The 24,299-nt window shown below is 44.1% G+C and overlaps 1 protein-coding gene across 1 annotated transcript; it reads right to left on the reverse strand.

Moving 5' to 3' along the window:
* Positions 1 to 1,667: 1,667 nt before the first annotated feature.
* On the reverse strand, positions 1,668 to 22,470 carry LOC135515018 (myotrophin). The gene is made up of 5 exons (XM_064938810.1): positions 22,268 to 22,470; positions 22,035 to 22,135; positions 14,944 to 15,057; positions 13,135 to 13,218; positions 1,668 to 2,936 (listed from the first exon to the last, which is right to left on the reverse strand). Exons 2-5 carry the CDS (start codon positions 22,101 to 22,103, stop codon positions 2,850 to 2,852), a joined length of 354 nt encoding a protein of 117 aa, XP_064794882.1. The 5' UTR covers positions 22,104 to 22,135; positions 22,268 to 22,470; the 3' UTR covers positions 1,668 to 2,849.
* Positions 22,471 to 24,299: the final 1,829 nt, after the last annotated feature.

Consider the following 24,299-nt stretch of genomic DNA (forward strand, 5'->3'; position numbering starts at 1 on the left):
ATTGTGACGTATTTGTAGGCATATCATTGGAAGATTGACCATAAGAGACCACATTTACCAGGTGTCCGCCCGGTGTCCTGCGCCGAAATTGGTGCGCAAAACTCAGCTGCAAGTATTTTTCCATGGAATTCAGAGAAGAAAGCATGCTTCCACGAACGATATATCAATGAAGAGATATGTGAAAAAACACCTTGAGGATTGATTCCAAACAACGTTTGCCATGTTTCGGTTGATATTATGGAGTTAATTTGGAAAAAGTTTGACGTTGTTGGTGACTGAATTTTCGGTTCGTTTCGGTAGCCAAATGTGATGTACAAAACGGAGCGATTTCTCCTACACAAAGATGCTTTCAGGAAAAACTGGACATTTGCTATGTAACTGAGAGTCTCCTCATTGAAAACATCCGAAGCTCTTCAAAGGTAAATGATTTTATTTATTTGGTTATCTGGTTTTTGTGAAAATGTTGCGTGCTAAATGCTACTCAAAATGCTAAGCTAGCTTAGCATACTCTTACACAAATTAGTGAATTGCTATGGTTTAAAAGCATATTTAGAAAATCTGAGATGACACTGTTGTTAAGAAAAGGCTAAGCTTGAGAGTAGGCGCATTATTTTCATTTTATTTGCGATTTTCAGAAATCGTTAACGTTGCGTTATGCTAATGAGCCTGAGGCTTTATTCACGATCCCGGATCCGGGATGGGGAGTTTCAAGAGCGTCATTTAGTGGAATATGAAAAAGACCTGGGCCCTGCCGTCACAGCACATTGTTGTGTTGTATGTTTCAGACTGAGGTCATGCTCTCAGTCCTCCTCTGTACAGAGCAATGTGCCTGGTAGGTGACCCATGTCTACAAGCGTCAGGGAAGCAATTCAATGGCCATACTCCCCCATACCATTAAGATTCCTCATTCACCTCCTAAAAGACACAGGCCTATGTGAGTTGAAAAGGGAGACTTCGTTCAGGTCAAGCTCATAAACACGGCCTGATTTATATTGAGAAGCCAAAGGATATGAACAAAAAGACACCAACGAACGGGAAATCAAATGCCAAGATGTCAAAGAAATTAAACATCATCCTATAGCCCGGAGAGAGCAACAGACCTTGGATACAGTGTTCCATTGGCCCTTTACCCAATGGGAGGCAACTGGCTAGGTGTTAGTCATCAACTAAGCAGAGGAGGATATTATGCACAGGGAGAGTTGGCTAGTTTACCTGGGACCGAGGGCACTCTAAAAGAGGCAGCATTCAGAGAACAATATGAGCAAGTCATTTTTTCCCTGCCAGAGACAATCTCACCACTCAGAGAGCCCAGACAGTATAATGAGGAATCAATAGCTGCTGCTTGTTATTCATTCAGGACAACACACTGCGCTCCAGGCTCAGACACAGCTGGAGGAGGGCTTTGCTGCTGACAGTTTGACAAAGACAAGCAATACTCAAGTCATTAAGATGGAGGGCATCTAGTATGGATCACAGTCTTGCAAGTAAGTGTGCGCCGAGACGTGTATACAAAGGAACTAATATAGATTACAGTTAAGTGTGTTCACCGCTCAGAAGTGTCCGTTCTAAGAGCAGAGTCAATGAGTGTTTTTCTATTTGAAAGACTGCTGGTATTGTCAACTTTTCAGTCAGAAAACAAAAATCAATAGATTACCACACAAAGAGAATAATTTTAAGATTTTTTATTTCAGTTTTTACAGCCTTTTCCTCACAACGATGCCAGAGAGAAAGCGTTTTATATTTTGTTTTCATTGCATTGTAATTATTTGAAAGCAACCAAAAGAGGAAGGCAGCCATTTTGGAGAGCGTAGCAGTAGAAGCAGAGGAAGTTCTGAAATGCAGCAGAGCCGGCAGGTTAAATCAAACCCAGAGAGCGAGAGGACGATCATTTCCCCAATCCACAGTTTGAACCCTAAACCCACCCATTCATCTAATAGAAAACAGACAGCGGCAACAAAGGATTGCAGACCAGAACCTGTTCAAAACTCACTCAAAGGGAAAAATATTATGCAATTCTAAATTGCATAATGGTCAATGTTGACATAATGCCATCACTACACAATGTTTTAATAACTAACAGATAAAAAAAAGTTGTTACATACATTTTGTCATGCCAACATGGTGATTGGTCAAGGGGGTATTTACGCTATTATTATAAGTTTGAGTAACCTTGGTCAATAATGTTTAGTGTGATATATTATCAGTAGAGGGTTACATAGTGGGTAACCAATATTATTAGCTGCCTAAACAGGACCTACCCTCATACAGTACAAAACCCCCTAGTTGAAGCGCTGGACAGTTAGCCAGGCAGGTCTACAGAGAAGAGCAACAGCACACAGCCAGGGGAAAGAGGCGGCCATCTTACTGGGCTAATGGAATATCTTTACAACCGTTCTCCATCTAGCACAACTGATGTTTGGAAGATGAATATAACCAAGTGATCTTAGAATATTGAAAACAGGCAACAAAATTGAACGTCTTTATTTTTTCTGCCAACATCTTTGTGAAAGGAGTGCACACAGGACTTGAGAGCGATCATATTTAAGCACTAAGCTCTATTAATTTTTACATTGCATCCTTGTGTGTTCAGGGAAGGTCCAAGTCTGGGTGCTTTTCCCCTCAGTGTTTGGTCCCTAAGGGAGACATGATTGACAAGTCCATCCAGTCAATGGCTACTGAAGATGCAAGAGAAAATCCCTACAACTTAAAAAAATAAAACAAAAAGGGAAATCCCAAAAACACAAACAGACAAAGCAGTGCTAAAGACAGAGGTCGGGGGAAGGGGTGTGTCCATCTTGTCTGTCTGGGGGACCACTGCTGCATCCGTCCGTCCCTTCTAGGCTCCCGTCTCACTTGAGGAGAGCCTTGATGGCGTCGGTCTCGGCGGCTTCGAAGGCGCTCTGGCCGTCCGGTCCTTTCCGCTCCTTGTCGGCTCCCTGGGGGAAGAGAGAGACATGACAGGGAGACATTATGACCTGAGTGGAGCATCAAGGCCTCAACCTCAGTGTGAACCCACTCTCTCAAAATTAACTACAGGCCAAGGTTAGAATCAGTGTTCACCCTACACCCCCCCCCATCTAGCCCTCTACCGAAGGCCACAGGTTCAGGGTAGCCTAGTGGTTAGAGCATTGGACGAGTAACCGGAAGGTTGCAAGTTCAAACCCCCGAGCTGACAAGATACAAATCTGTCATTCTGCCCCTGAACAGGCAGTTAACCCACTGTTCCTAGGCCGTCATTGAAATTAAGAATTTGTTCTTAACCTAGTAAAATAAACAAAAAATAAAATCAGTAATGCTCTGTGAGAGTGTGGGCCAAACTGCCTGTCCCCCTCAACCCACTCTGACGATGTCTTGTCTCTCACCCTCCCCAAGTGCATTCAAAAGGACCGGCAAAGCACTGCACAGAATCACTGATTAACTAATCACCTAGCATCCCAAACATTATAGGTTCAAGATGAGCAAAGCTGTGGAGTGCCCTGCTCTGGCAGATTCACTCTAACCCAATGTTTCACACACATTTCAGAACAAGACAGTGAAGGGAATGCAGCAAGGGCTGTAAATAACAGACAAAGGGGGATAAAACTGACGAGTGGTCGAGCATTACCAGACCAACAACTTTAATGGCAAACTTTAGCCTCTTAGCGGGGGCTTACGGAGCCTGGGCCGAGAACACACACTTTCTGTCTGGCACTCAGTGGGTCAGGCTTTTCCACTCAATTGCGTGTGAGATATATAGATACACGGTTAAAGTCAGAAGTTTACATACACATAGGTTGGAGTCAATAAAACTAATTTTCAACCAATCCACAAATTTCTTATTAACAATTTATAGTTTTGGCAAGTCGGTTCGGACATCTATGTGAGAAACAATTGTTGGAAAAATGGTGTGTGTTGAGACAGATTATTTCAAGATCACAATTCCAGTGGGTCAGAAGTTTGAGTATGTTGACTATGCCTTTAAACAGGTTGGGAAATTCCAGAAAATAATGTCATGGCTATAGAAGCTTCTGATAGGCTAATTGACATCATTTGAGTCAATTGGAGGTGTACCTGTGGATGTATTTCAAGGCCTACCTTCAAACTCAGTGCCTCTTTGCTTGACATCATAGGAAAAAACAAAAAAAACCTGCCAAGACCTGAAGACCTCCACAAGTCTGGTTCATCCTTGGGAGCAAATTCAAAATGCCTGAAGGTACCACGTTCATCTGTACAAACAATAGTACGCAAGTATAAATACCATGGGAAAACACAGCCGTCATACCACTCAGGAAGGAGACATGTTCTGTCTCCTAGAGATGAATGTACTTTGATGCGAAAAGTGCAAATCAATCCCAGAACAACAGCAAAGGACCTTGAAGATGTTGGAGGACACAGGTACAAAATTATCTATATCCACAGTAAAACGAGTCCGATAGCGATATATCCTGAAAGGGCGCTCAGCAAGGAAGAAGCGACTGCTCCAAAACCCCCATAAAGCCAGACTACGGTTTGGAACTGCACATGGGGACAAAGATTGTAATTTTTGGAAAAATGTCCTCTGGTCCAATGAAACAAAAATAGAACTGTTTGGCCATAATGACCATCATTCTGTTTGGAGGAAAAATGGGAGGCTTGCAAACCGAAGGAACACCATCCCAACAGTGAGGCACGGGGGTGACAGCATCATGTTGTGGGGGTGCATTGCTGCAGGAGGGACTGGTGCACTTCAGAAAACAAATGGCATCATGAGGGAGGAAAATGATGAAATGTTGCTTCAATATATTCACAAGACATCAGTCAGGAAGTTAAAGTTTGGTTGCAAATGGGTCTTCCAAATGGATAATGACCCAAAGCATACTTCCAAAGTTGTGGTGAAATGGCTTAAGGGCAACAAAGTCAAGGTATTGGAATGGCCATCACAAAGCCTCAACCTCATTCCTATAGCAAATTTGTGGGCAGAACTGAAAAAGTGTGTGTGAGCAAGGAGGCCTGCAACCCTGACTCAGTTATACCAGCTCTGTCAGGTGGAATGGGCCAAAATTCACCCAACTTATTGTGGCAAGCTTGTGGGAGGCTCCCCAAAGCGTTTGACCAATGTTAAGGCAATGCTACCATATACTAATTGAGTGCATGTAAACTTCTGACCCACAGGGAATGTGATGAAATAATTAAAAGCTGAAATAAATCATTCTCTCCACTACAATTCTGACATTTCACATTCTTAAAATAAAGTGGTGATCCTAACTGACCTAAGACAGGGAATTTTTACTAGGATTAAATGTCAAGAATTGTGAAAAACTAAGTTTACATACACCTTAGCCAAATATATTTAAACTTCAACTGTATATATGCATGTGTGTCAGCGAAAGAGGGTAATTGTGTGTTCGTGAGAGAGAGGTTGTGTTTGAGTGCGTGTGCTGCCAAAAGGGGCATCGGAGCGGGCACGGGCTACAGAGATTAAACAGGACTGATGGATACCCTCTTCAATAGGAATCTCTAAATTGGGGGGGGGGCTATATTTAAGAGTTTATTTGCATCTTGCAACACAGTTTAAGTTTTATTTTCAATGATGACCTGGCTGAGTGAGATTGTATGGGTTTCAACTCGAGGTCGACCGATTAATCGGAATGGCCGATTAATTAGGGCCGATTTCAAGTTTTCATAACAATCGGAAATCTGTATTTTTGGACCCAGATTTTTTATTTTTTTACACCTTTATTTAACTAGGCAAATCACTTAAGAACACATTCTTATTTTCAATGACGGCCTAAGAACGGTGGGTTAACTGCCTTGTTCAGGGGCAGAATGACAGATTTTTACCTTGTCATCTCGGGGATTCAATCTTGCAACCTTACGGTTAACTAGTCCAACACACTAACCACCTGTCTCACGAGGAGCCCGCCTGTTACGCGAATGCAGTAAGAAGCCAAGGTAAGTTGCTAGCTAGCATTAAACTTATCTTATAAAAAAACAACCAATCATGAATTTCTTTTAACTAGGAAAATTGTGTCACTTCTCTTGCAACAGAGTCAGGGTATATGCAGCAGTTTGGGCCACCTGGCTTGTTGCAAAGTGTGTGAAGACTATTTCTTCCTAGTAAAGACAGCCAACTTCGCCAAACTGGGGTGATTTAACAGCACATTTGCGAGAAAAAAAGCACAATTGTACCTAACCATAAACATCAATGCCTTAAAATCAATACACAGAAGTATATATTTTTAAACCTGCATATTTAGCTAAATGAAATCCAGGTTAGCAGGCAATATTAACCAGGTGAAATTGTGTCACTTTTCTTGCGTTCAATGCACGCAGTCAGTGTATATGCAACAGTTTGGGCCGCCTAATTTGCCAGAATTTTACGTAATTATGACATAACATTGAAGGTTGTGCAATGTAACAGGGATATTTAGACTAATGGATGCCACCCGTTAGATAAAATACGGAACGGTTCCGTATTTCCCTGAAAAAATAAAATGTTTTGTGTGAGATGATAGGTCATTAATATGGTCGAATACGGAAACTAAGACTTGTATTTCTGTCTGTTATGTTATAATTAATTCTATGATTTGAGCAGTGGTAGGCACCAGCAGGCTCGTAAGCATTCATTCAAACAGCACTTTCGTGCGTGTTGCCAGCAGCTCTTCGCAATGCTTCAAGCATTACACTGTTTATGACTTCAAGCCTATCAACTCCCGAGATTAGGCTGGTGTAACCGATGTGAAATGGCTAGCTAGTTAGCGGGGTGTGCGCTAACAGCCTTTCAAAATGTCACTCGCTCTGAGACTTGGAGTAGTTGTTCCCCTTGCTCTGCATGGGTAACGCTGCTTCGAGGGTGGCTGTTGTTGATGTGTTCCTGGTTCGAGCCCAGGTAGGAGCGAGGAGAGGGACGGAAGCTATACTGTTACACTGGCAATACTAAAGTGCCTATAAGAACATCCAATAGTCAAAGGTACATGAAATACAAATTGTATAGAGGGAAATAGTTCTATAATTCCTATAATAACTACAACCTAAAACTTCTTACCTGGGAATATTGAAGACTCATGTTAAAAGGAACCACCAGCTTTCATATGTTCTCATGTTCTGAGCAAGAATTTAAACTTTCTTACATGGCACATATTGCACTTTTACTTTCTTCTCCAACACTTTGTTTTTGCATTATTTAAACCAAATTGAACATGTTTCATTATTTATTTGAGGCTAAATTGATTTTATTGATGTATTATATTAAGGTAAAATAAGTGTTCATTCAGTACTGTTGTAATTGTCATTATTACAATTTATTTTTTTTTATTTTTTTAAAAGGGACGATTAATCGGTATTGGCTTTTTTTGTTCCTCCAATGATCGGTATTGGCATTAAAAAATCATAAAATCGGTCAACATTGGTCCTGTTATGAAACTATCACTAAAGAAATGTAACATGGTTAAACAAACCATCAATCTGCAGATACGTAGTGAGAGAGAACGAGCAAAACCTCAACACCTGTAGTTGGATGGTGTGTTCGTGAGGCATCATGTGACCAAGCCTGGTGTTCTCCATGGTCATCATGTTCTCAGCTCCAGTGAGCTGACGGCAAAGAGAACAAGGAGGAAGAGGAGGCGGAGGCTCTCTAGCTCAGGGGAAGTCATTAGCTAGCACCGGCGGAGGAGGACGGAGGGCCCAGACGTAGCAGTACTCCACAGGCCTCATTTACACAACAGCACCACTTCACCCCCTGACGCTCACCTCAACAAGACTCCTAATCAACACAACCTGGGAGAAGGCTGCTACCTACATACAGGAGCCTTCCAGCACCCTCTAATGAGCATTCCCTGACTCATTATTTAACTGGAGCTAGCGAGCTGGATTGTCCAGTGAAGACCAACTCGTATTGTCTTACACCGACACGGCTTCTCACTCTCCCTGGGCTCTACTAAGAGGGGGGAGAGCCTCCTCCTCCCCATCCCTCAAGTCTACAGTTGTCATCTTATCTACCATGGACATCCACCGGTCTCCACTTAGAATAATGAGCGAGTCTAAAATGGGAATACTGACAGTAAACACTGACGGTCCAAACATCCACCCAGGAAGAGATTGAGGCTGCAACAAGTTTTTTTATTTAACCTTTAACTAGGCAAGTCAGTTGACAAATTCTAATGTACAAATGACGGCCGACCCCGGACGACGCTGGGTCTATTGTGAGCCGCACTATGGGACTCCCAATCACAGCCGGACGTGATACAGCCTGAACTAAGCGAGATGTATGCTAGCCCTAATGAATAAGAATGACCCAGTCAAATAAAGAGCGCAGCATCCTGGAGTGACAGAGCCAAACACCACAGTGTGTGTAACATGCAGTAAGTAGTAATAGTGGTTTAGGTAAGTCTGCCACTCGGCCGAGGTGTCCATTAAGTCTTCATTATGCCATTGAATGGAAATGACAGACTGCCCATGCATATTCAGGCCCTCAGACCTCCTCCCCTCAGGATTGGTTATAAAATGTGATGCTTACAGGAGTCCATCAACCCGCCCACTCCAGTCAAGCGGCTAGGGGCCGTTCACAGCGCATATTTGACATGGCCTTGAACGAGGGTGAAGATGAAAGGAGAGATCTGTATGGGGATGGAGAAACAGACTGTTGGCTGCACTGTGCCCAAAGAAGATAGGACGGCTGTTTGACCAAAACACAAGCAGGGTGCAGATGACTGAAACAGGACAAGGAGGGTGATGTTGTACTGTAAGACAGCAGTGAGGGTGAGGGAAATGCTGTACTGTAAGACAACAGTGAGGGTGAGGGGGATGCTGTACTGTAAGACAACAGTGAGGGTGAGGGGGATGCTGTACTGTAAGACAACAGTGAGGGTGAAGGGGATGCTGTACTGTAAGACAACAGTGAGGGTGAAGGGGATGCTGTACTGTAAGACAACAGTGAGGGTGAGGGGGATGCTGTACTGTAAGACAACAGTGAGATGGTGAAGACAACAGTGAGGGTGAAGGGGATGCTGTACTGTAAGACAACAGTGAGGGTGAAGGGGATGCTGTACTGTAAGGGGGATGCTGTACTGTAAGGGGGATGCTGTACTGTAAGACAACAGTGAGGGTGAAGGGGATGCTGTACTGTAAGACAACAGTGAGGGTGAAGGGGGATGCTGTACTGTAAGACAACAGTGAGGGTGAAGGGGATGCTGTACTGTAACATTTACATTTAACAGGCGCTCTTATCCAGAGCTACTTCCAGTAGTGAGTGCATACATTTTCAGAGGTCCCCCGTGGGAATTGAACCCACAAGCACCATGCTCTACCAACTGAGCTACACGGGAACCACTATAAGACTGAAACGGTAGTACTAATAAATATAAACACACACACAGTGGTCCACAACAATCCACTTCTGGCATCTAATGCAGAGCACATAAAAAAGTATCTTGGTTGGTTAGCTTTTGGGACTAAACATGGTCCTGAGAGAAGCTTAATAGCATCCACGACACAGTACGAGCACGTCTTACTCCCCCCAGTCCTCCCCACTTATAGCTAGTAACATGCCCATAGTGGTGTGCAGAAGGCTACATTTAGACAGGGAGGAAATGGTAGTCTACACAATCCTACTAACTCATTTCCTGTTACCCAGCCCACCCTTTATCCAAGTGATAAATCCATCACGACACATTCTTCACTCTGCGGTGCCCATGGACAATCACTTTCCCTGGCTTGCCGAGCAGTATAGACTGGGGCCTGATCAGGAGGATGTAACGTTACAGAACATTCCTCTGTAGATAGAAAAGGTATGACGTAGAACAGATGATTGCCAGAGAATGAGTAGAGCTGACACGGTTCCTTATTCCATCTGAAAAGTTTCACGTCACTGAATACACCCCAGGTCTAATGCAGCTAGGAGACTGGAAAAGGCTAGCCTGAATAATATCATACTCCTGACCCAAGGGCCAAAGTCAACAGTCCACTGTAAAGAGTGTGGTCTATGGTGAATGGTGGGATGGGCTGAGAGTGGCTGAGGGTTGGGATTGAAGAGCTTATGCTTAGTAATGTATTTTTGACTGCTTTATATACAAGTACAGTGTATGTACAATGTATGTATACTTAGCAATAAAGCGGTATAAAAGAATATTAGATTTGTCCGACAAAGGCGAGGTGAGGGGGTCGATGGGTTAATAAAAATCTATTTTAAAACCAGTGGAAGTTGTTTAGGGAGGTCTTCTCAGTGTTGATTCATAATTAATAAGCCTCATGTTGTTCAGTAGCCGTCTCTCTGGCCTGTAGTCAAGTTAGCAACTCTCCTTCCCCCAGCCTGCCGGCTGGTTAGGGTCAGACACAGGGTTAACAGGCCTTCGATAATGCAGGAATCCACCTGGGGGCAGTCAGAGGTCAGCTCAGGGGCACACGTCCAAGACTATCAAGCATTTTGTCCAGAGTGAATACTTGAGTTATCATGAATCATACATCCTGGTAGTAGTGGACTACCGATGCAGTATCAGATTCCTCTGAATGTTTCTTAAAGCTGAATAAATGAGCAGACATGAATCAATGAGTAGACATCCAAGCACTGGCTTGCTGTTGCACTTGTAATAACAGCGTGGGTAAAGAGGGCCAGAGAGAAAGTGCTTCAGAGCTCCAGTCCTGCTGCTTCTGGCTGAAAGGAGCCATCAGGCTGCTGTGGTGTGAAGCGGCGACTCATCTCTCCTTGCACTCCGCTTCGGGCCTAACCCCTGATGATGAGCCCTTGGCTGGTGGCGACCCGGGCCTGTCTTCGCCTGATGACAAATGACACATTCTCATATTTGCCTGAAGGAATTTCAATTGCTGATGCATGGCGCTCAGACTATCCCCTCCCTACGAGGTGATCTGTTTCAATCTATATATATATCTATATATCTCTCTCTCTGTCTCTTCATGCATCGTAACTGTGTGCTCTCCATAAGAGGTGTCCACTCCCAGTAATGTTGGTGCCGGGCGATTTACGTGGAGGGTCATGACCGTAGGATGCAAAGAGGGGCGCCACTTGGAGGTTGGACACAGGTAAGTGGCAGCGTGTTTTGGTGGTCCCTTAACCGTTGTGGCGCTGGCTCAATCGGTGAGTGAGGACCGCCTATGCAACTCCCGGAGAAGCGTGGCACGGTGCTTTCGTGTACCCTGCCTCATGTAGCCTGTTGGTTTCCACTGTCACAGTCAAACACACAAACTCAATCCATCCACGTACAAATGCTGAGGCATACGTGTGTGTGTGTGTAAATAAATAAATAAAATATATACATATACACACACACACGTATGTATCTGGGATTCTCTGCCTCTAACCCTATTACAGGGGCTGAGTCACTGGCTTACTGGTGTTCTTCCATCTTCCACGTCCCTAGGAGAGGTGCGTCACTGGAGTGGGTTAAGTCACTGACGTGGTCTTCCTGTCTGGGTTGGTGCCACCCCCTTGGGTTGTGCCGTGGCAGAGATCTTTGTGGGCTATACTCAGCCTCGTCTCAGGATGGTAAGTTGGTGGTTAAAGATATCCCTCTAGTGGTGTGGGGGCTGTGCTTGGCAAAGTGGGTGGGGTTATATCCTGCCCGTTTGGCCCTGTCCGGGGGTATCATCGGATGTGGCCACAGTGTCTCCTGACCCCTCCTGTCTCAGCCTCCAGTATTTATGCTGCAGTAGTTTGTGTGTCGGGGGGCTAGGGTCAGTCTGTTATATCTGGAATATTTCTCCTGTCTTATCCGGTGTCCTGTGTGAATTTAAGTACGCTCTCTTTCTCTTGGAGGACCTAATGACTCCTTGTTGTCCCCAGTCCACCTGGCCGTGCTGCTGCTCCAGTTTCAACTGTTCTGTCTGCAGCTATGGAACCCTGATCTGTTCACTGTGATTACTATTATTTGACCATGCTGGTCATTTATGAACATTTGAACATCTTGGCCATGTTCTGTTATAATCTCCACCCGTCACATCCAGGAGAGGACTGGCCACCCCTCATAGCCTGGTTCCTCTCTAGGTTTCTTCCTAGGTTCTGGCCTTTCTAGAGAGTTTTTCCTAGCCACCGTGCTTCTACACCTGCATTGCTTGCTGTTTGGGGTTTTAGGCTGGGTTTCTGTACAGCACTTTGAAATATCAACTGATGTACGAAGGGCTATATAAATAAATTTGATGTGTGTGTGTGTGTGTGTGTGTGTATGTAACACACACACACGTTTTATGAAAGCAATTTGAAATTGTACTGACATAAAGGCACATTCACGAGGTAACGAAATGTCCATATTGTGCGTCTACCCTTTGTGCTATGCAGCTATGAGTGAGGGGGGGGGGGGGTTGCATCCATTTCACAGCAGTTTGGCACGTTTTCAGATGGAGGCAGGGAGAGGGGGGAGAGAGAAAGAGGGGGAGAGAGAAAGAGGGGAGAGAGAAAGAGGGGAAAGTGATATAAGCCTCCACAGGGCTTACTATTAGAGAACAGAGACATCTGTAATTTCGATGTGGCTGCACCACAGGTACCTCAGAGTCGGCACGCCATGATAGCAGCTGGGAAAACGTGAGCTGAATGAAAAGTAACACCACAAAGTGAGTGACTGACTCCTCCACAAGGCAGTGCTCAAATCATGTCCTGTATGTACACAGTTCTGCATCAAACAAACAGGGTCTGAGAATCACTGCTCTACAACTGCACTGTGATAGTAGTTACTGGGTACTATGCGCAAGATGTTTTTAATAATTCGACAAAGATCACATCATCTGATTGTATGAATCCAAAATGGCTGCATTACAGGACTGTAAAAGCAGCTCCTTGGTGTCCAGGAGAAGTGTTGGCACCGCACCACCACTCCTCCTAACTACAGAGGTGTCACATTCAGCCACTGGATCATCATCATCATCATCATCATCATCATCATCTCAGTGTTCCAGAGCTGAGCGAGAGGTGTGTGTGTGTGGAGCTAGCTAGTGGGATAGGAACAAACAGCAGCAGTGCTGTGTGATGAGGTCTGGGAACATTCCAGCTCCTTCCACACAGAACAGAAGGTTTGGGCAGGCAGGACCACACAGTCAAATTCAGCCTTCATTGTAGTCCTTTGTCATACAGGAGTTCCTCTCATCAGCAGTTACACATTACACACAACTTCCAACACAGAAATGGCTCTGACGAGGGTAAAGACAGCTCTGTGCATGTGTGTGCGGCGTTACCTTTTCTAGCAGGATCTTGACACAGGTCAGGTGACCCTCGTACGTGGCAGAGAGCAGCGGAGTGATACCATGTTTGTCTGGGGCCTGTGGGAGACCAAAGAAAGTGTGAGAAAAAGAGAGTGGGCAGGTTCGTGCGTGGACAGGCGCCATAAATCAGCAGACCAGTCGTCCCTGCCTCCAACTCTCGTTATCAGAGGAAATAACTCTGAGGGAGTGCTTTTATTTCTCTCCTTATCACATCAATGAATAATAAAGGAAACCCACTGCCACTATTTATCTCCCCTGTTTCAGGAGCCCTGGCTGGGGCCCCTTATCTGAAGGGACTGGGGAAGAGAGACAGAGTTACACATTCTGCGTGTGTGTGTGTGTGTGTATGTTGTGGGGGGTGTTAGTGATAAAAGACTAGAGGAAGCAAAATAGTGTAACAGCCAGACTGTAAGATGTTGGAGGGAATGACAAGTGTGTTGATCAGACCATGAGGCAGATAAGGGAGGTTGGGAGAGGACATGGGTCTACAGACTGTGTGCAGTGAGAGTTGGGCCTAGTTAACAAGCCCTTCAAATCCAGAACTTCCAGTTCCAGCAAGTGTCGCCTGAACGGTCAACCCGTGTCTGTGTGAAACTAACTATAACATCTTGGGTCAGTGACACCCATAAGCACGTTCATTTTGTTGCATTATTGAGGGCCTGAGGGGATTGAGACCAAAGTACAGCTTCGAATAAGGTTAAGTATTTCTAATGATATTAAGAATAGTTGCACGCCAAGGCTACCTAGAAAGATACTAGCGCAGAACTGTACAATACAATAAGGTCCCCTTCCCTAACTTGTAAATGCCACAACCATCACTCTACTCAATCCCATTGTAAAAGCAGATAGATTCCCTCCACTGCAGTGTGGTAATCGGTTGAGGCTCAGGGGAGCTTTCTGACAGACTATGTGGTCAGTTAGTCTTTGCTGCTCTGAGGGAATTGATGGGGGAGATGGCTTCATTAGAATGACAAGTCCCTTATAAAAAGAGGAATCCCATTGGTCCAAACATAGATCTTAACCACTCTCTACAGGTCTGAACAACACTAGCAGAGTCTACAGTAGTTAAGTCATGTCAGTCTGCATCGGTTTTTATTTATTTAACTAGGCAAGTCGGTTAAGAACAAATTCTTATTTTCAATGACGGCCTAGGAACAGTGGGTTATTAACTGCCTCAGGGGCAGAACGACAGATTTTTACCTTGTCAGCTCAGGGATTCGATCTAGCAACCTTTCAGTTACTGGCCCAACGCTCTAACCACTAGGCTACCTGCCCTCTGTCGTTACTACAGAATGTGGTTGACTATAGTGGAAGCATTGTAGGAGTGGATACAGAACAAGGGACTTGTTCTCTGGTACCATTCAATAAGCAAATTAATGCAAACACAGAATGGGACAAGGCATCATTCCTTCCTCCTTGCTCATCAGTAATAAATGATCTCTAACGTAAGCAGATCGGTGACAGAGGCCCACCACCACAGCCTTCTTCCATATCAGTACTAATAAAATGAAAAGGGACTGATATTAGAATGCTGCTGTTAAATACTAATATTACAGCAGTAGGACCTATATCGACAGCAGTATTCTAATAAGTATATAACAGCAGTAGGCCTATATTGACAGCAGTATTCTAATAAGTGTATAACAGCAGTAGCCCTATATCGACAGCAGTATTCTAATAAGTATATAACAGCAGTAGGCCTATATTGACAGCAGTATTCTAATAAGTGTATAACAGCAGTAGGCCTATATTGATAGCAGTATTCCCACTAGCAGCTCTTACGTTGACATCTGCTCCCTTGGAGAGGAGGTACTCCAGCATCTCAGCCTGGCCACAGTCAGCAGCATAGTGCAGGGGCTTCCTGCCACCCTCCAGGGTCCTGTTCACATCCTCATCCTAAAAATAAAAAAAACACGGTTAAGACACCATCATCACCGACACAACTTCCCCTCCTGTATCAAGACTTGGTCACCCGCTTGCTGAAAAAGGAACATAACTGTGTGCATGTCCGTACAGTAAGTGTTTAATACAATGGACATCCCTTCTTGTGCCAGAAACACCCCTCAGTTCAAAACACACAGAGACCGTCACACAATAACACCATACAAGACGCCTCCTCCCAGAGTCTCCCTGCTGTGGTATTGCGAGGCCTCAAACTGTCAAGCCTGCAGGCGAGAGGAAAGACAGGCTCTGTAGCCACAGTCCATTGTGTGGAGCGGTGGGTCGTCCTGAAGAGACAACACTCATCACAGAGACCGGTCACTCAGACCGGGCAGCGTTGTCAGTGCCATGTCATAGCACCTTTCTCATTAGCTGGCGATGTGGCCTGAGGAAAGAAGACTGGAATGTATTCACCTGATAAGCATCCTGCTACGCTGCATAAAACCAACCCATGTTAGCTTTGAATGACTTTCTATAGTACCTGCATAGCAAAAGGACAGAAATGGATTCCCAGACAGCAGATCTATAAGTCACCTATATGTTAGCGAGGACCTACGGTGTGCCCATGAACATGAAACACTACCTACTCTGAGCTTGCGTGACAGAGAGATATCTTTTTACAGGAAGCAAGAGTGTGATGGAGAGACACTGGAGCTGGGGTTGAGTGCATGGCTATCCTTCGTCTCTGTGTTGACCTCCAGCAGACTCTGATTTTTCACTTTAAAATGTATGCCAAACTAAAACCATTGATTTCAAAGTTTAACAAAATCATACAGCTCTATGCACAATGGCTACTTCAAACAATTTCCACAGTAAATTAAATGTACACTAACAAAAAAAACTTGATGCAAAGTCTGGTAACAGAATTACAGTAATGTCCCTAAGTTACCAAACTTTGTTTATGCATAGTTTCTGTAAAATGTGTTTTTGTAAAATTTTCAGTGGAAATTGTTAAGAGTAGGCAAGTCCTTGTGCATAGAGTTGTATGGTTTGTCAAACTTTGAAATCATGGTTTTTGTTTGAGTCTCCGCATAATTCCATTACCACGGATCAGCCCGAAGGCAACGAGGCCATCAGGGGAAGGGCCAGGGTCTGGGCTAGTCTTTAGCTGTGCCGGCCGGGCGTGATAATCTGGCTCAGAAGAGGTTACAGACAGGCTTTGGATAATGCTCGCACCACTCACCTGCTCTCAAAAGCTTAGGCAAGATAGCACAGTGATCCAATGGATGTCGTTGCTGCAATTCATTGGATTTCTGAAGCTTGATAGGTCTCCATAGCTCAGGTAAATGTAGCCTATGGTCGATCCATGTGTTGTAATCAGAGTTTACACGTTCCTCTCTACTCTCTCATGAGTAAGGCTAATGTAGCCTGGTTATAAAGGTTCCTATTGGATAAACTGAGACAGCAGCTGCAGACGCTATTTGCCCTTCCTGCAGTTCAAATAAACTCAGCAAAAAAATAAAAACGTCCTCACTGTCGACTGCGTTTATTTTAAGCAAATACGTGTATGAACATAAGATTAAACAGACAAACTGAACATGTTCCACGGGCATGTGACTAACAGAAATGGAATAATGTGTCCCTGAACAAAGGGGGGTCAAAATCAAGTCAGTATCTGGTGTGGCCATCAGCTGCATTAAGTACTGCAGTGCATCTCATCATGGACTGCACTAGATTTGCCAGCCCTAGCCCTCACCCTCCGATCCAACAGGTCCCAGATGTGCTCAATGGGATTGAGATCTGGGCTCTTTGCTGGCCTTGGCAGAACACTGACATTCCTGTCTTGCAGGAAATCAAGCACAGAACGAGCAGTATGGCATTGTCATGCTGGAGGGTCATGTCAGGATGAGCCTGCGGGAAGGGTAGCACATTAGGGAGAAGGATGTCTTCCCTGTAATGCACAGCATTGAGATTGCCTGCAATGACAAGCTCAGTCCAATGATGCTGTGACACACCGCCCCAGAACAAGACGGACCCTCCACATCGATCTCACCCCAGAGTACAGGCCTCGGTGTAATGCTCATCCCGTCGACGATAAACGTAAATCTGACCATGACCCCTTGTGAGACAAAACCGCGACTCATCAGTGAAGAGCACTTTTTGCCAGTCCTGTCTGGTTCAGCGACGGTGGGTTTGTGCCCATAGGCAACGTTGTTGCCGGTGATGTCTGGTAAGGACCTGCCTTACAAAAGGCCTACAAGCCCTCAGACCAGCCTCTCTCAGCCTATTGCGGACAGTCTGAGCACTGATGGAGGGATTGTGCGTACCTGGTGTAACTCGGGCAGTTGTTGTTGCCATCCTGTACCTGTCCCGCAGGTGTGATGTTCAGATGTACCGATCCTGTGCAGGTGTTGTTACACGTGGTCTGCCACTGGAGAGGACGATCAGCTGTCCATCCGGTCTCCCTGTAGCGCTGTCTCAGGCGTCTCTCAGTACGGACATTGCAATTGATTGCCCTGACCACATCTGTAGTCCTCATGCCTCCTTGCAGCATGCCTAAGGCACGTTCACACAGATGAGCAGGGACCCTGGGCATCTTTGTGTTTTTCCAGAGTCAGTGGAAAGGCCTCTTTAGTGTCCTAAGTTTTCATAACTGTGACCTTAATTGCCTACAGTCGAAGCTGTTAGTGTCCTAAAGACCGTTCCACAGGTGCATGTTCATTAATTGTTTATGGTTCATTGAACAAGCATGGGAAACAGTGTTCAAACCCTTTACAATGAAGATGTTTTAGATTTTTTTTTTTACTGATTATCTTTGAAAGATAAGGGATGTTTCTTTTTTTGCTGAGTTTATGAATACATATGACAAACATAACTGCTTTCCCCAACAGTGATGTGTGTAGGCAAACTGATCTCGTCACTAGCTGTATGACTGGCTATATGCACCAATCACCCACAGGCTATATGCACCAATCACCCACAGTCTGCCTCTGGCATGCTCCCCTGTATCACAATTCGCCTGAAGGTCAAGGAAAACAGTGGGAAATGGATTCCACTCCATTTTACAACCAATCCAAGTGAATCCATTAGGCATGATGGAATCTCATCCCAGTTCTAATAGTTTTCAAATATTACCTCCAGGAGCTGGGTGACACGGGCCTAATTTAAATGGTTTCATTAGGGTTGAGGGATAAGGGAAACCACAGTGGATCACAGTCTAATATGTACAGTATGAAGTGTCTAGGAGCTGCCTGCTTTTGAAAAATCTTTGGCAACGGGCGGAAAAACCCATCCCTGCAATTGAATGGACCATATGAAACATTTGCATCCTACTGCAACTTAATTTTAATCTGAGATGATTGGGCTGGATTTACATGATTGGCCTTAGCACTAATTAGTGGCAAAAGATCAGAATTGGGTTGCCTGTGTAAACACAGCCTTTGAGATCAATATGAGTGCTTTATTAATGTTCTTGCTTGCCAAAATCAGTAAAGACTGATGAAATAGCCATACCTCTGACATTGATTAGACTCAATTACCAAAAGCTGAAAAGGAAAGCAGAGCCTAAATACTGACCAGAAATGTTCAGGGCTAGGCTATTTCACAGAAGTTAGACCTACAGTTGAAGTCGGAAGTTTACATACACCTTAGCCAAATACATTTAAATTGTTTTTCCACCATTCCTGACATTTAATACTAGTAAGAATTACCTGTCTTAGGTTAGTTCAGATCACCACTGTGAAATGTCAGAATAATAGGAGAGAGAATTATTTCAGTTTTTATTTCTTTCATCGCATTCCCAGTTGTTCAGAAGATTACATATACTCAACTTGTATTTGGTAGCATTGCCTTAATTGTTTAACTTGTGCAAAACGTATTGGGTAGCCTTCCACAAGCTTCCCACAATAAGTTGGGTGAATGTTGGCCCATTCCTCCCAACAGAGCTTGTGTTTGTGTCGAGTCAGGCTTGTGTTGAGCCAGGTTTTGTAGGCCTCCTTGCTCGCACACGCCTTTTCAGTTCTGCCCACAAATTTTCTATAGGATTGAGGTCAGGGCTTTGTAACGACCACTCAAATACCTTGACTTTGTTGTCCTTAAGCCATTTTGCCACAACTTTGGAAGTATGCTTGAGATCAATGTCCATTTGGAAGAACCATTTGCAACCAAGCTTTAACACCCTGACTGATGTCTTGAGATGTTGCTTCAATATAGCCACATAATTTTCCTGCCATCTGTTTTGTGAAGTGCACCAGTCCCTCCTGCAGCAAAGCACCCCCAGAACACGATCTTTGTCCCCATGTACAGTTACAAACCGTAGTCTTTTTTTTATGGCGGTTTTGGAGCAGTGGCTTCTTCCTTGCAGTGGCTTCTTCCTTGCAGTCAATATAGGACTCGTTTTAATGCAGATATAGATACTTTTGTACCGGTTTCCTCCAGTAACTCCACAAGGTCCTTTGTTGTTGTTCTGGGATTGATTTGCACCAAAGTACGTTCATCTCTAGGAGAAAGAACACGTCTCCTTCCTGAGCGGTATGACAGCTGTGTGGTCCCATGGTGTTTATACTTGCATACCATTGTTTTTACAGATGAACGTGGTACCTTCAGGGGCTTGGAAATTGATCCCAAGGATAAACCAGACTTGTGGAAGTCTACAATTTTTTTTCTCCTGAGGTCTTGGCTGATTTCTTTTGATTTTCCCATGATGTTAAGCAAAGAGGCACTGAGTTTGAAGGTAGGCCTTGAAATACATCCACAGGTACTTCTCCAATTGACGTCAAATAGCCTATCAGAAGTTTCTAAAGCCATGACATCATTTTCTGAAAATGTCCAAGCTGTTTAAAAGGCTCAGTCAACTTAGTGCATGTAAACCATGTAGACCCACTGGAATTGTGATACAGTGAATTAATCGGTCTGTAAACAATTGTTGCAAAAAGTAGATGTACAAATCGACTTGCCAAAACTATAGTTTGTTAACAAGAAATTTGTGGAGTGGCTGAAAAATGAGTTTTAATGACTCCAACCTAAGTGTATGTATCAGTTGATTAGCTATAAAGAATAGAGGTCTGATTGTCTAGCTCCTAGCCTATGGTCTAAACCAAATGCATAAATAGAACACTACAGGCCTACCGATTCATCAGTGTGGTTAGGCTTTCAACAAGTTGAACCACAGTTATTTTAAAGGTGTTCAACCTACACCATACTGGCTAAACCTGAAACCACAAGGCATGTTTCAGTATTACTTTACAGAAAGATACAATGATTAGACACCTTATGTACTGTGCATTTGAAAAAAGTAGTCAAACCCTCACCCCTTTTCCACATTTTGTTACGTTCAGGCATTATTCTAAAATGAATTAAATTACTCAATACCCCATAATGACAAAGCAAAAATAGGGCTAGTGATTTTTGCAACTGTATTAAAATACAAAATATGAATACCTTATTTACACATGTATTCAGAGAGTGGCTTCCATCATTCTTGAAATGGAAGAAGTTTGGAACCACCTAGACTCTTCCTAGAGCTGACTGCCCAACCAAACTGAACAATCGGGGGAGAAGGGCCTTGGTCAGGGAGGTGACCAAGAACCCGATGGTCACTCAGAGCTCCAGAGTTCCTCTGTGGAAATGGGAGAACCTTCCAGAATGTCAACCATCTCTGCAGCACTTCACCAATCAGGGCTTTATGGTAGTGGTCAGACAAAAGCCATGTTTTTACAAGGCCCATGGCAGCCCTAAAGGACCCTCAGAAACAAGATTCTCTGGTCTGATGAAACCAACATTGTACCCTTTGGTCTGAATGCCAAGCGTTGCGTCTGGAGGAAGCCTGGCACCATCCCGACGGTGAACCATGGTGGTGGCAACATCATGTTGTGGTGATGTTTTTCAGAGGCAGGGAATGGGAGACTGGTCAGGAAAGTTCAGAGGAAAGTACAGAGAGATCCTTGATGATGAAAACCTGCTCCAGAGCGCTCAGGACCTCAGACTGGGGTGAAGGTTCACCTTCCAATGGAACAACAACCCTAGGCACACAGCCAATCTATTTCAAGGAGACGCCTACAAAACGACTGCCACCATTGAAGTGTAATTCAAATATGATTCATTGAAGTTTCAGAGCCTATTTCATGTCTAGAATTGGACCAAAATAAGTTAGTGGCTAAAGATGACCAGTTTACAGACCAATAGCTAATGTGTCAGTGCTGTAAAAATTGTATAGGTGTGGCCTGAAAATTAGTGAGCCTCAGTATGGAGGCTGAATGATAATAATAATTTGAACAGTTTCCCTGAACATTTTCATTCAAAGCAGACACGTAGTACGATTAGGCTTACTTAATGTTTTCAACACCATGAAGTTAGCAAGCCAGCCATTTAGATAGATCTGCCTTGCAACAAAGCTCTTTGACACCCGCCCACTTCACACTACTTCCCACTAGCTGTCACAACACGGACAAGCGGATCTGGCTAAAACCAAGCATAACTGATTCTCAAGCAGGAGCCAACTATCTAGCTAAATAAGTAGTTTACGTTAGCTAGGTACTTGACAATATATATATATATATACACACACGTCTGCAAAAATTGTAATTCATTAGGCAATAGCAAACAGACACACCGATTGAATCAGATGACAAGTTGTTGCAGTGGGGATGCAACGTAGCTAGCTAGCCATTTATCTATATAGTATGGTAAATTACTTGGCTAGCGCTACCTATCCAATCTACCCAATATAGCTAGCGATTGTTACAAACGTTTGTAAAAGCAAACCTTCAATCTAGCTAACTACAATAAGTTTGTGATAGTTGAGTGAACGGATAGTTAGCTAATGTTTGCATGCTAAGCTAGCTATGAAAGTTAGCTACCTAGCTAACCTTGCAACGCCATAGCTAGCTAACGACGTTTGCTAGCTATACAGACAAAACATAGCAAGCTATTGTTCGCTAGATAGCACACTTAGCAGGCTGATTTGCGAGTAGGTCATCTACAGTATATCGTACCTTCATTAAGGTCTTAACCTCGTCCAGGTCTCCATTTTTCAAGGCCCACATCAATTCTTTATCCCCCATTTTCTTGTGTTCAACAGTTCACTGCGGCTTCCCTGTTGAAAAAGGCAGCTGTCAAACTTCTCTCTAGGCAAGCAATGCTTGATAGATCTCTCAGTAGTAAAGGGAAAGACGTCTATAACATTTGCAGTGTTACATGAATTAAATAATTTAAAAGAATTGAACACCTTGTACGTCTAGAGTGCAGGCAATTGTTAAAAAATAAAGTTTCAAAGAAAGGACAGTGGAGGAGGGGTCCGCCTTTCTCTCGTGAAGCGTTTCCGATGCCGCACATCCGGAAGTTAACCTTTCTTCAGTCGGCTTGCCAAAATCTAGTCAAAATTGTCTAGATCTAAACAATTAACTCTAAAGAAATAAGTTTAGGGTTAGGCATAATGTTATAAGTGTAGTTAAGGTTAGGTTCAAGATAAATTGTAGAAATGGGCGGGGTTTACTAATTTGTGGCTGTGGTAACTAGTAACGACCCGAGAACGCAGATCTTCTTCGTGTGAATTTCCGCCAGATGAGACGGTTTTTTCAGTATTGCAGCCTTTCTCACAGTTCGGAATGTGAATTCCATATTTGTGACAACAACAAACAAAAAAATATGGAAATGTGAACTGGAAAAATACAATTTGCACCACCCAGTAACCCTGCACCAATAAAATCAAAACACCCCCCTATCCCACTACTGTTCTCTAACAGGTCCTACTCCTGGCCACTAGCTTGGGAGGACAGGACTCCTTCTTTCAATATCTCCTGTACCTATTCTACAGTAAAATCTTTCACTCCCAATCACTTTTCTGCTGTTGCTACTTCTTTATCTTCTGCGTCGTCCGTTCCTTTTCATCTGTGCTGTACAGTTAATTACCATAGCTATGAACGCCAAGAAACCAACCTTGCTAAAACAGAAACTGTTTCAGGACACTCATTCATGCCCTACTACTTACTGGTATTCTCTCATAATCCCTTACCCTTTGCCCCTCATCCTCTACTTTCCTCACTGCCTCAGCATATGTCACTTTCTGCACTGCTCAAACCCTTGGAACCTCAACCTGTTTCACTCGCACATGATCCCCAGCAACATAGACTCAACATTGCAACACCCTACTTTTCCCTCTGAAACTACACTTTCCTTTGTCCCATGTCCTCCTGCACACTTCCCACACCTCAGAATGTCCCTCCCACACACTGCTGCAACATGACCATAACCTTGACACTCACGGGATAACTAACATATCCAAGCATGACTTTATCAGGCAAACACTCAATATCAAGGATAGACAGGGTCTCCTCAGTCTCACGCTAAACACTGGATCTGCATCTCACCAAATGGCATGCATCACAGATACCAGGGATCTTCAACTTCAGTTGATCCATCTCCACACTCAAAGCCATAATCACTGACTCCCCCCCTTTATTTAACTTGGCAAGTCAGTTAAGAACACAATCTTATTTACAATGAAGGCCTAGGAACATTTGATTAACTGCCTTGTTCAGGGGCAGAAGGACAGATATTTACCTTGTCAGCTCCGGGATTCGAACAAGCAATCTTTTGGTTACTGGCCCAATGCTCTAACCACTAGGTTACCTGCCGGCCCCCCCTGACTTCAGTGGCGTTCTGCTCTGGAGAGCATAGCTAGACAGAGCTCTGTCCTTTTATTTATTAAGTCAGTTAAGAACAAGTCCTTATTTACAATGACGGCCTACCCTGGCCAAACCCTAACCCAGACGATGCTGGGCCAATTGTGCTCAGTCCTACGAGACTCTCAATCACGGCCACTTGTGATACAGCCTGAATTCGAACCAGGGTCTGTAGTGACGCCTTGAGCACTTGAGATGCAGTGCCCTAGACCGCTGCGCCACTCTGGATTAACAAGGTACATGACACAGAGTGTCCTCTCCCTCTGGGTGGAAGACAGGAGAGGAACATGTAACTATCTCTCCTGTCGTTGACTCATAGGAGAAAGTACTCCACTTATATTTCACAAATGTTGGTTTGTACAGTTTGTTCTTAGCACCATTCTTTCTCCCTCGTGTCATCCTTCCGTCTCCCAGATCTCAGATAAGCTGTCAGTTACCCTTTTCACACTACTCAAATGTCTATAGTTCAAGCAAAACTGATCTTATACAGAGCTTTATTTTACTGGAAAGGCTCGCCCCAGACAATTAAGTTTGTTAGTTTGGGGTCTGTAAGGCATGTGGTGTAACAGCTCCTTT

The sequence above is a fragment of the Oncorhynchus masou genome, chromosome 26 (genome assembly GCF_036934945.1).
Source record: "Oncorhynchus masou masou isolate Uvic2021 chromosome 26, UVic_Omas_1.1, whole genome shotgun sequence".
Lineage (NCBI taxonomy): Eukaryota > Metazoa > Chordata > Actinopteri > Salmoniformes > Salmonidae > Oncorhynchus > Oncorhynchus masou.